Source organism: Tupaia chinensis, unplaced genomic scaffold (genome assembly GCF_000334495.1).
Source record: "Tupaia chinensis unplaced genomic scaffold, TupChi_1.0 Scaffold000161_1, whole genome shotgun sequence".
Lineage (NCBI taxonomy): Eukaryota > Metazoa > Chordata > Mammalia > Scandentia > Tupaiidae > Tupaia > Tupaia belangeri.
Window position 1 is genome coordinate 1,921,803 of NW_006159632.1, and position 11,993 is coordinate 1,933,795.

Below are 11,993 nucleotides of genomic sequence, written 5' to 3' on the forward strand. Positions count from 1 at the left end.
GGGAGGAGCCATCAGCTGACGGTGGCCCTCGGTGGCAGTGGTGTGCGGGGCTGGTAGCACAGGGTGCCAGCTTACACGAGCTCTCCCAGGACGTGTGACGGAGCTCACATCGCTTCCCGGTGGGAGCCGCCACAGCTCCCAGCTGGCAGCGTAGTGGAGTCTGATGTGTCTGTGGACGTCACTCTGGCTGTGTGAGTGGGCTGGAGGAGAGCAGGGGACGGTGAGGTGTCCAGAGGATAGACGTGGCCTGGAGGGGGCGGGCTCACAGGACATGAGGCTTGCTGCTCTCAAATAGCCAAGTTCCTTATTTTTCCACAAAGTCTCCTGCTACTCTTTGTGGGTATGTGTGAGCGAGAGGGGAAAGAGAGCGCGAGAGAGGTATTCTTGTTAGTCTCACCCGTCCTGACCCTCCTGCCAGCCTCCTGCTAATGAGGCCCTGGAAGGTGAGCCCAGGAATCGAGCCGAGCCTCCATATGGCCTCGGGCCATGCAGTGACACTTTCCCACTTGCACCACCATGGTTGGGCCAGCTGTGACCTTGATGCAAATACAACTCAGAAAGATAAGACACCACAGTGCCCGCACACCCTCACACGCACCCCGGGTCCCAGAGTACTCGGCATGTCGAAGCGCTGGCCCCCTTGCTGTCTGAAAGCCTTTTCACCCCAAGTCTGCCTTTCGCCTGTGTTAAGCTACTTCATTGTGTTTAGGGCTAGGAGAAATTTTGAAACCATGTTAAATAAAACCTCATCTGTAGGGACCAGCAGGTGGTGGGTGGTTAAGGGTGCTGGGCTCCCACATAGCCAACTGTGGTTCGAGTCCTGGACCTGGCGACTTGTTCTCTCTCTCTCTGTCCCTCTCTGGTCAGATTGAAATAAATAAATGAATAAGTAAATAAAGTTAAATAAAATAATTTAAAAACAACCGCATCCATAAAGATAAGCTACTAAATCACACATTATTTTGCAGTAATATAAGCTTAAGTCATGTTAAATAAAACTTACATAAATACAACTTCTTTTTTAAAAACATTTCCAAGAAAGCATGTGTGCTCACCAGAGAGAAGGGAGGGGAAAAGCACCCAGTGGTCGCGCCATGCCCCCTCCGTCTGTCTGTTTACCCCATCAGGACGAGGGCACACATGGGCTGTGTTCCAGCTCTTAGGGTGGGATTCAGACCGTTGTGGGTCATGTGGGATCGGGCTGCCCTCACCGCCAGGCCAGGAAGATGGCCCAAATGAGACTTCTCCCGCATCCATATCGCCCCATCTCATGTCTGGGTGCAGTCCGTCCTCTCGAGCTGCTGTCCCCACTGTCCCTCTCCTGCGCCAGGTAGCACCCTGTCCCCCACATGGTGGAAGATGGCTTTTGTCAGCCACCTGCACTCGGTCAGCAGGCAGAGGCTGCAGTGGCTGTCACTGTCCCCCCCGGGCGCTCCTGCACCTGGCCCGGCATACCAGTGACCAGCTTGTGCTGGCGGCTGGCGCCGACACAGGAGCTGTCCTGCGGTGTTCTGTTTGGTGCTGGATTTTCTTTTCTTTTCTTTGAAATGTATTTCCTTCATGAGAGAGGGAGAAGAAGAGAAAGAGACACCTCGACGGTGCCCTCACACCCCAGTCCTCTCCTACCTCCCTAGCCAGGATCTCCATGGCCGTGTCCTTGTGCTCAGGCAGCCCAGGACGTGAGCCCAGAGCCTCCCCCGTGGCCCCCAGCAGGGCTGCCGCCCACCACAGGGTCTGGTTTCGCCGAGTCTCTCCTCGCTCTCTAGGCACCCGCATCGTTAGTGCGTTGAGCCTCGCCCCGCACCGCGCTGAGCTGTGGGTGTGGCTTGCTGTTGGAGACATCTAATTTTTTTTATACTTTTAATCACTATATTGTTACAGCTTGCAAATGGATTTTCCCAGCACGAGTACACCGCATACTAGTCCCCTTAAAGATTTTTTTTTTGGAGAGGTTTTTGCTATAGGGCGTGTGCGCTCACCAGCAAGATAGGGACACAGAGACAGAAAGCGAGAAATTACCCCCCAGGGGAGATGGCCACACCACAATCCCTTCTCCTCCGTTCTCCTTTCAGGATCTTGGGCACACATGCACATGCGCCCAGCATGAGTTTAAGCTACTGGGACTCGAACTGCGATCGACTACATAGGAGTCCAGCGACATAGCCATTATGCCAACTGCTGGTCCCAAAGATATTATTATATCATACACGTTATCATCAGCAGATAGTGTTCCATTTTCATGTCCCTAAAATGTTTTGTGGAGTCATTTTAAAATAGATGATGAACTTGTAGCTACCTACTAGACCACGCGCTCTTTGTTTTCTGACTCCTCTGACTTCTTACCCTACTTGGGCTTATCTTCTTCACTCTAAGTGATTGCAGTTGTTATAAACCACCTGAGGGCTGCAGCATCCTACAGATGTTGAGCTTAACTAAACCCTATCACGGTCACGCATCCCCGCTGGGACCCTGCAGACCCACAGCGGCCTCGAGTCAGGGACGGCCACACACACAGCGTTGCAAGCTCCCCTGTCCCACCAAAGCTGCTCTTTCAGGACTCTTCTCTCGAGTCCGTCACAAAAATTCCTCCTGTTTTAAATACTGCCTTGCAAATGGCATGGAGGTTAAGTTGCTAGATCCCAGGTGGCCAGCTGCACAGTGTAAGTTCCAGACCTGGGACCAGCAGTTGGCGTAATGGCTATGTTGCTGGACTCCCATGTAGCCGACTGCGGTTCGAGTCCTGGACCCAGTGGCTTAGACTCACGCCAGGCACGTGTGCGTGCATGCCCAAGATCCCTAGAGGAGAAAGGAGGAGAAGGGATTGCGGCGTGGCCGCGTGGCGGGGGGTGATTTCTCACTGTCTGTCTCTCTCTGTGTGTCTCTCCAGTAAGCACATGCACCCTATAGCAAAAATCTCCCTCAGAAAAAAGAAAAAGAAAACGTGCTAGGTGCGAGTACATGTGTGCCCAAAATCTCGAGAGGAGAACAGAGGAGTAGGGATTTCGGGTTAAATGGAGAGCGATTTCTTACCCCTGCCCTGTCTCCCCCTCTCTCTGGCAAGCACACACTCCCTATAAGAAAACTACGGGGAACCAGCAGTTAGCGTAATGGCTATGTCGCTGGACTCCCACGTAGTCGACTGCGGTTTGCGTCCCAGACCTGGTGGCTTAAACTCATGCTGGGCGCGTGTGCATGCGTGCCCAAGATCCCGAGAGGAGAATGGAGGAGAAGGGATTGCGGCGTGACCATCCCCCCTGGGGGGTGATTTCTTGCTTTCTGTCTCTCTGTCTCTGTCTGTCTGGCGAGCACACGCACCCTATAGCGAAAAACCTCTCCAAAAAAAAAAAAAAGAAAAGAAAAACTACGTAAACACGTAGACACACATGCACGTGCTACCCGAGCAGACTCCACGGTGTGCAGCAGTGAGGCGGAGCACTCCTCAAAGCCGACCATAGAGGTCCCAGGTTCGTGTGGAGACCTGAGCACGCCGGGACGCGGTGCCCACCATCTGGGACTGCCGCCGCGGGGGTGGGTTCCAGCATGAAGACCCTGCTGGTGCCTCTGTCTCTTTGACTCGTGAAATAAAGAAACCGAGAAACTTAATTAAAAAAAGAAAACAAAAAAAATGAACTGGTTACTACTGGGCACTCTAAAATGCTATTGAGATACTTGAATATCTTGCCAGAATAGTCATTAAAACCTATTATCCTAATCTAGTCACGGTAAGTATTTTTTTGTAGAGGCTGTTGACGAACATTGATGTGTGTTTTCATGACTTAAAACGAAGGTTCAATTCCAGTGAAGGGCTCTGTTACCCCTCACCTGCCAAGACGGCATTTCGGTTCCTGTGGCCAGCTTCCGACGCCTCTGTCCTCCAGGGCAGTGAACCGAGACGCATCCCCTCGGTTTCGCTGGGAGGCGCGGCTTGGGTGGCTCCCCCTGGCACAGGTGTGGTCATGATGCAGGGGCGCTTCCCCACAGCCCGCCCTGCGTGCACGTGAGGCCGCCCCTCGGATGGGCACGGTGGACTGCACTCCCACGCTGCGTCCACCCACAGCGGCTGGGGCTCCCTTCGCCTCTCCAGTCTGCTGTCTTCATCCGACTGACCACACTTGTGCCGCTAGACACTTTCCGAAGCTGTTTCTCAAATGCATCGGTGACCTCCAGACACGGGAATGTTCTCACTGAAACAGCACGCTCTAAAGACCCGTTGACTTTGGAATCCAGAGAAGTGAGACAGTGTCTGAGCTACCTGTCAGGGCATTCTCAGCTCTGGGCCCATCCCTGCGCTTTCCGGAAGACTCGGCCCTGCCTAGTGGTCCTCGCCCCCCGAGCTGTGGCCGCTCTTCAGAGCTTCGGGGCCGAGGGTACTGTCGCATTTCTGTGCTCCTCTTTCTCTGAAGCACTCTCTTTCCTTTGTATAAATTAACTTTGTAGTAAATACGATTTTCTCATGGTCTGATAATCAAAAAATTACAGCAAGAATAGTTCCTTCGACCCTGTCAACACTGGCCGCTGACTCTTTAATGTGTGTACTTGAAGGGCCTCGGAAATTTCCGCTTGCTCAGACGGAATCGCTTCTGTTGAAAATGCGGTCCGTGGCAAGTGACGAGCTCCACGTGATGATGCAGCGGAGACTGAGCCAGGAGGGCCCCAGCCAGGCCACCGAGATGGAGCTCGTCCAGAGACTGCAGAGGCTCGTCGTCCTGGCAGTCAACAGGATCGTCTACCAAGGTGGGACTTCGCAGAGATGGTTCTTTCGATGTCAGATTAAAATAAATAGTGTAGACAAAGTGGTCACATTTCAAGGTTGAGACTTTTTTGCCATAGGGTGTGTGTATTTGCCAGAGAGAGATAGAAGGAGGGAAAGTGAGAAATCAACCCCCAGAGGGTGGCCATGCCACGATCCTTCTCCTCCATTCTCCTCTCAGGAATTTGGGCATGCACACACACGCTGCTGGTGTGAATTTCAAGCTGCCAGAACTGGGACTCAAACTGTGGTTAGCCTTACAAGAGCCCAGCACCTTAACCGCCGTGCCACCTGCTGGCCCCTGCACATTTCAGGTTCTTAAATGCCATCATTCTTCATTTCTTAACATCCAGTTGACTAAAAGTTCCTTCTTTGGAGCTGAGAGTCTGGCATGGAAGTCTGATAGTTGCTCCGTAAGTGCCAGGCTGTACCGACCACCGAGTTCAGACAGCTTTTCTAGTGACTTCCTTTGAGAGTCGCAGTTTCCTGGGCAACTGTCCAGAAGCAGGACAGACCAGGCCTCTGCCCGTCACCCAGCTCAGCTCGTCCGGCCTCATAAACCGTGGCCCCGTGCTGCTCCTGGGGGTGACATCATGGTCAGGAGCAGGCCGTGGCCACCACCATGGGAGCCCTCACATTGCCCTCTGCGGCCACATCCTAACCCTCCACCCCTTCCACCCTTCGTACTCATACTGTGAGTGGGGCCTCAGAACCCAGCCTCTCAGTGCTGTCTCTGCACCACTCAGCATCGTGACCTGGAGAGTCATCCTGGTTGTCGGGGCGTCCGAAGCTCGTAATGCCCTTTAAGCCCGTGGTAATCCGTGAGTGGGTGTGTGTGCCGCAACTGGACCCCCATTGTTGAGGCCACCTGGTAGTAGCTTCCCCTGTTTGACTCACAGGGCTGTGCACACTGGCATGCGGGTTCTGAGTGAGCGCAAGTCCTCCTTGTCTGGGTCAGTGCAGGAGTGTGGTGCTGGTCAGAGGCAGCAGCCTGTTCACTGGGCAGCAAACCGCAGACTCCAGCGTGGCCGCGCACCTCCCCTCTGCCAGCCGTGCGTGGGAGAGCCAGCATTTCTTCTGTCCTCCAGGGTCTGAGGTCTTACTGCTACTTAGCTCAGCCGTGTTGCTGGGTGTGTACTGATCATCTCCTTGTGGGTTAATCTGCATTTCCACTGCGGCTAGTTACCTTTCTCCGTGCACACATGCTCACACCGTGCACCGCGATACCTGAGCAAGCACAGAGATAGCGAGGCAAGGCACAGCACACACAGAGTTCTCGCTGTGCACGCAGCAGGCAGCCCGCAGCGGTCACTCCAGAATGCATAGTGTGTGAGACACCGTGTCACACAGCTCACACGTACAGTTTCTGCGTCGTCATACCTCGTGTGTGTGCGTGTGCGTGTGAATGCACGCACGTGTGTCTAAAGCACTGCAGGTAAGTCGGAGTGGAGAGCCGGCTGTGCAGCACAGTGGCTCGGCCTCGTGTGTAGAGAGCCAGACTCCACATGGCCGACGGGGTGTCGAGTCCAGTCCTGGCAGCGTGCACTTTGAAGCCAGGCACGTGTGCTCAGAATCCTGACGACGGAGAAGTGGAGGAAGGGACCGCCCCGAGACCACATCCCACTGGGGAGTGCCTTCTCTCCTTGCTCCTCTTTTGTCTCTCTGTGGTGAGCACATGCACCCTCTGGCAATTAAAAGGGGAAACAAAAAAGGAGAAGTCAAAAGGGGGTTCTGGAAAAAGTTCAGAGAAGCCCAAGGCAGGAAGAAGAGAACAGTTGCTGTTAATCGGTAGGAGACTTGATGAACCCAGATGTTCACTTTTACCATTTCTAACTTGCATCTGGAGCAGCAGCTTCCAGGACGAGCTCGGGAATGGCCGTGTCTCTCCCGCGCTCACATCTCACTGGCCGTGCGCCCAGTGGGACAGCTCTGTGGCTCCTTACTGTGAACATCACGGTGGACATGTGGCACATGCCACCATGGCATGCCACTCAGCAAAAGAGAACCGGCTTATTTTTTAAATTAAAAAATAATTTTTTAATTATTTTATTTAACTTTGTTTATTCATTCATTAATTTATTTCAGTTTGACCACAGAGGGATAGAATGAGAGAGAAAAAGAGAGAGAGAGAGAGAGAGAGAAAGCAGGCCGGGTCTGGGCCTCAAACCACAATCAGCCATGTGGGAGTTCAGCATCCTTAACCACCAAGCCACCTGCTGGCCCCCAAAAATAATTTTTAACACGCCTTATGTGTCTATTTGTTTTTAATTTGCCATAGGGCATGCGTGCTTGCTGGAGAGAAAGACAGCGAGAAAGAGGAAAGTGAAAAACTCGCTCACAGGAGTGGAGGGGTAATCACACCACAGTCCCATTTCCTTCACCCTCCTCTTAGGATGTTGGGTATACACGCACATGCAGAAGCCTGGTGTGTTTTTCAAGCTACCAGGTCCGAGACTTGAACCGTGCAGCCGGCCATGTTGGATCCAGCTACTTTTACCACCATGCCACCTGCTGGCCTCAGGAATGGGCTTTTGACACACCAAATGTGTTTGGTTTGCACAGAACTTCATGGTTTCGATATTTGCAGTTTAACTCATCTTCATTAGTAAATTATTCTTTTAATTTAGAATTGCATGACTAAGTGTTTTTAATTTCTAATTCACTTTCTCTAATACACTCTATGTGTTACTAGTACCAGCTACACATGTGCCCTGTGCTAACTGAAGGTAACCACGTAGCGCATTTTTACCAGCGTTGCTACCATGTCCAGGTACGAGTTATTTACCTGACTTTTTAAACTTCTTGTTTGTTTCAGAGTTTAATTCCGACATTTTTGATATTCTGAGTACTCCAGAAACTACAACGCAGGGCAAGCTGTCCGCTCCCCAGACTGACGTCGCTCAGGGAGGCACTCGTCGTCAGCAACCTTCTGTTTTCAATCCGTTTCAGAAAGAAATGTTCTCCTATCTGGTGGAAGGATGCAAAGTCTGCATTGTAAGTACCTCAGCGATGGGGACGTGTCGTTCGCGGGGGAGGACGGACTCGAAGTGGCTGTCCTCGGCCTTCCATGCCATGTCTTGGTGTTCTTTCAGAGAGCTTTGAAACCCAGACAACCTAGAGTTCAATCACAGAGGAGTACATAGTGCTGGCTCCGCTCCCCAGAGCCTAACTTCACGCAGCTCTGGTTTCCGGGCCTGCCCCTCAAAGCCGTAGCCTGTGTCACAGCTTAGGGAGTCAGCCAGGAGGGTGGGGAGGTCACACCGGCCGCCTGTTCGTACAGGACATTCCTCAGAGCTGCTTGTTCTTGACTTCCTGAATTGTTACCAAGTGTCGATCTTGGCTTAAATGTTTCACGGCACCTTCAAAAAATGAGGAGTGAGAGAGAATACTGAGACTCCTCCAGCTGCGTTTGTGACCGTCTCCCAGGGGTTTCTGGGGCCTGCTCATGCCTGGCGGTAGGGAACAAGTGGGGGTGCTCGCTCGGTCCAGTCTCAGCGGGGCTCACGCGTCGTGACTTGCCCGTCCACTCACCTAGGCTAGAGCATGGCATCTGTGTGGACAGTGAGACAAGCTGCATGTTCACTTAGAACTGAACCTCTCACACAGGGCTCTGGGCCCGGGAGTCACTGGAGAGTTGGTTCCAATCACAGCGTGAGCCCTGGAGTGAGCTGAGCCCGGTTCCACGCCGGAACCGGCCACCACACCACCGGTGCGAACGGGCCAGCCTTAGCGGGGCCGTGGTGGAGACGTTTTCAGCTGTTAGTTAGGAGCACTGATGGGCAACTTCAATGCACTTTTAACTTGTGGTACTAATTCTTTATTTAGGAATCTTTTCTCTTGTATATTGCAAAATCATGGCCTACCTATGTTCTTTGACAGTTTTTCAAATGTGTAATTTCTAAACCCTTGGTAATTTTTCTTCAAGGTTTTGGTTTTGGGGGTCATTCTGTTTGCCATAGGGTGCATGTGCTTGCCAGACAGAGACAGAGAGAGACGGGAGATGCCGTACCACTATCCCTTCTCCGCCATTTTCCTCCTGGGATTTCGGCAACACACACACACAGGCGCCTGGCATGAGTTTCAAGCCTCCAGGTCCGGAACTCAGACTATGGTCAGCCATGTGGGAGTCCGGCACCTTAACCACCTGCCACCAATTGACTCACCCTTGGTACATTTTTAAGTGGTTTAAGACTTGAGCTTTTTCATCCATCTCTTTTTCTTTTAATTATGGTAAAATATACTTAACATAAAATTTATCATTTTAAGCATTTTCAAGAGTACAATTTGGGGCTCGCAGGTGGCTTAGTGGTTAGGGTAATGTATTCCCACATGTCCAGTTGTGGTTCAAGTCCCAGACCCAGCAGTTTGAAAAGCACATTGGGTGCATGTACATACATGCCCTGAATCCCAAGAGAATAATGGAGGAGAAGGGATTATGAGGTGGCCATCCCCGCTAGGGGGTGATTTCTCACTTTCCCTCTCACTGTACTTCTCTGTCTATCTCTAGAGAGTGCAAGCACCTATGGCAAAAACCTTCATTTAAAAGGATTGGGAGGGGTGCAGCAGTTGGCTCCGTGGTGAGGTCACTGCACTTCCTCAGGGCCGACCGTGGTTTGGAGTCCTAGACCCAGTAACTTCAAAGTCACGCCGGTGCATGTCCATGCATGGCCAAGACCCCGGGAGGAGAATGGAGAAGGGATTGTGGTGTGGCCATCCCCCTGGGAGGTGATTTCTCACTCTGCCCACCTCGCTCGCTCGCTCGGGTGAGCGCACGTGCCCTAAAGCGAGACCTTGAAACCTGGAAGGTGCAGTTCTTTGGTGTTAAGCACACTTATACTGCTTGTCTCCAGGGCGGTTTCAGAGCCCCGAACCGACAGTCCACATTCACTAAACAGTGACCCCCGTAGCCCACCCCAGCCTGAGGACCCCATCTCTACAGGATTGGCTATTCCAGGTACCTTGTACACAGAGGAATTTGGCCATTCTACACCTACGGGAGGTAGGCAGGATCTGCCCTGTGTGTGGCTAATGGCGTTTGGCGTAATCTCTGAGGATTCATCCACGCTGAAGCATGTATGAGAACTAATTGGCTTTGGAGGATAAATAATACTGCATTGTATTTAGCTTCTCCATTCGAACAAACCCAGGATAAAACTTCCGTGACCTTCTCTGGGGCTCTGTAGAGGTTAGCATCCTATTCCTGAAAAAGTCTGATCCTAATTAACTCCTGTTTTGATTTAAGGCTTCAAGTAAAAGCAGTGGTTCTAAGCAGCAGTGGACTAAGATCCTGTGGTCCTGTAAGGAGACCTTCCGAATGCAGCTTGGGAGGCTATTAGTACATATTTTGTCACCAGCCCACACCACACAGGAGAGAAAGCAAATTTTTGAAATAATTCATGAACCGGATCATCAGGAAATACTGCGTGACTGTCTCAGCCCGTCCCTCCCAGTGAGTACCCACATCTCAAGGCTTCAGGGAAGACAGACTTTTACAAAGCAGGAACTGGAGTCAGACCAGACAGGGGCGCGACGGTAAAACGTGATGTTCTGTGAGGAATCCGAACTGCGGGGGGGTGGCCAGTTCACGTCCAGAGACCTCCCTGGCCACAGGAGGCACCCGCGAGCCTATGGTCCAGGGCTGGCAGGGGCTGCTGGTTGTCGTGGTGCCGAGACTCTGTTGACCTAATGTCTCTCTCTCTCCCTCATGGAAAAAATGAAAACACTTAAAAAGAAACTTTAAAAAATAATTGAAATGAAACTGTATTCTTTTTTCTTTTTTTTGGAGAGATTGTTTTTGGCTATAGGGCACGTGCGCCTACCAGAAAAAAAAGAGAGAGACAGAGAGACAGAGAGCGAGAAATCACCCCCCCCACTGGGGTGTGGCCACACCGCAATCCCTTCTCCTCCATTCTCCTCTCGGGATCTTGGGCACGCACGCACACGTGCCCAGCGTGAGTTTAAGCCACTGGGTCCAGGACTCAAACCGCAGTTGACTACGTGGGAGTCCAGCGACACAGCCATTATGCCAACTGCTGGTCCCATAAACTGTATTCTGATGCCTGATGCCTCGGATTTCCTTTTTTGGATTTATTGATTTATTATTTATTTATTTATTTATTATTTATCATTTAGCTTTGCCATAGAGCACTTGCGCTCACTGGAGACAGAGGAAAGAGAAACCCCACCATGACCCCATCACGGCCCGATCTCCGCTGCTCTCCTCTCCAGATTTTGGGCACGCACGCACGTGCGCCCGGCCTGATTTTCAGCACAGTGGCCACGTGGAGTCTCGTGCCTTAGCCACCAAACCATCTGCTGGCTCCACGTGCACTTTTCTTGTATTGTATCAAAACTCAGATTTTTCTTCAAAGCTTTATACAAATTTAATCGACACCTTTATTTCATAGTTCTTTTTCTAGTGCTTAAACGAAGACGTTCTCTGAGTTCCTATGTGAACTTAATCATCTATTACTAAATCCTGAAATTTGTTTAAAGAACTGTTTAGAGGCTTTTAACAACGCTGTATTATCCTGGGCTGACTGGTGGCATGGGCACAGGGGTTAAGGCAGCTGCATTCCACATGGCCAGCTGCACAGTTTGAGGCCCACCCAGAACTGGCACCTTGGGAAAAAGGAAGAGAAAACAAAACACCGGGCGTGTGTGCATCCGGCCCAAATCCCACCAGGGCAATGAAGGAGGCAGGGCTGTGGCGTGGCCAGTCCCTCGGGGGTGCTTTTTCACTTTACTTTTACCATTCTGTGTCTCTCTAGCAAGCACATGTGCTCTATGACAAAATTTTTAAATAGTTTTGCGTTGTCTGTGTAGCATGTATATTGAATAGCTCAGATATATATTGCAAAGCACATGTACAGTTATTTAAAATAGAAAAAAAATAAAGGTCCATCAGTTGGAATGATCCAAAAATACCTAGAGCCAGCTTTGTGTGGCCGAGGTCTTCAGGGGAGAGATGGAGGAGAACGGGTCTCGGCATGCCAGTCCCCGTGAGCGGGACGCTGTGTCACGTTCTCTCTCTCCTCTTTCTGTCTCTTGGAGCATATGGCCAATTTTTTTTAAAAAACAAAGTATTTAAAATAGTTTTATTTGGTCATGCCATCAATTTCTACCAACTAGGATTTTTTTTTTTTTTCTGGAGAGGTTTTTGCTATAGGGCACATGCACTCACCAGAGAGCCAGAAAGCGAGAAATCACCCCCCGGGGAGGATGGCCATGCCACAAGCGCTTC

General features: G+C 51.3%; 1 protein-coding gene across 1 annotated transcript in view; it reads left to right on the forward strand.

Annotated features, from left to right (window-relative positions):
• Positions 1 to 11,993, forward strand: part of LYST (lysosomal trafficking regulator) — a 150,267-nt gene that overhangs the window by 86,989 nt on the left and 51,285 nt on the right. The window contains exons 31-33 of the mRNA XM_027770856.1: positions 4,543 to 4,734; positions 7,566 to 7,744; positions 9,993 to 10,199. Of these exons, the coding sequence (XP_027626657.1) occupies positions 4,543 to 4,734; positions 7,566 to 7,744; positions 9,993 to 10,199 (578 nt within the window). The remainder of the gene's footprint in view (positions 1 to 4,542; positions 4,735 to 7,565; positions 7,745 to 9,992; positions 10,200 to 11,993) is intronic.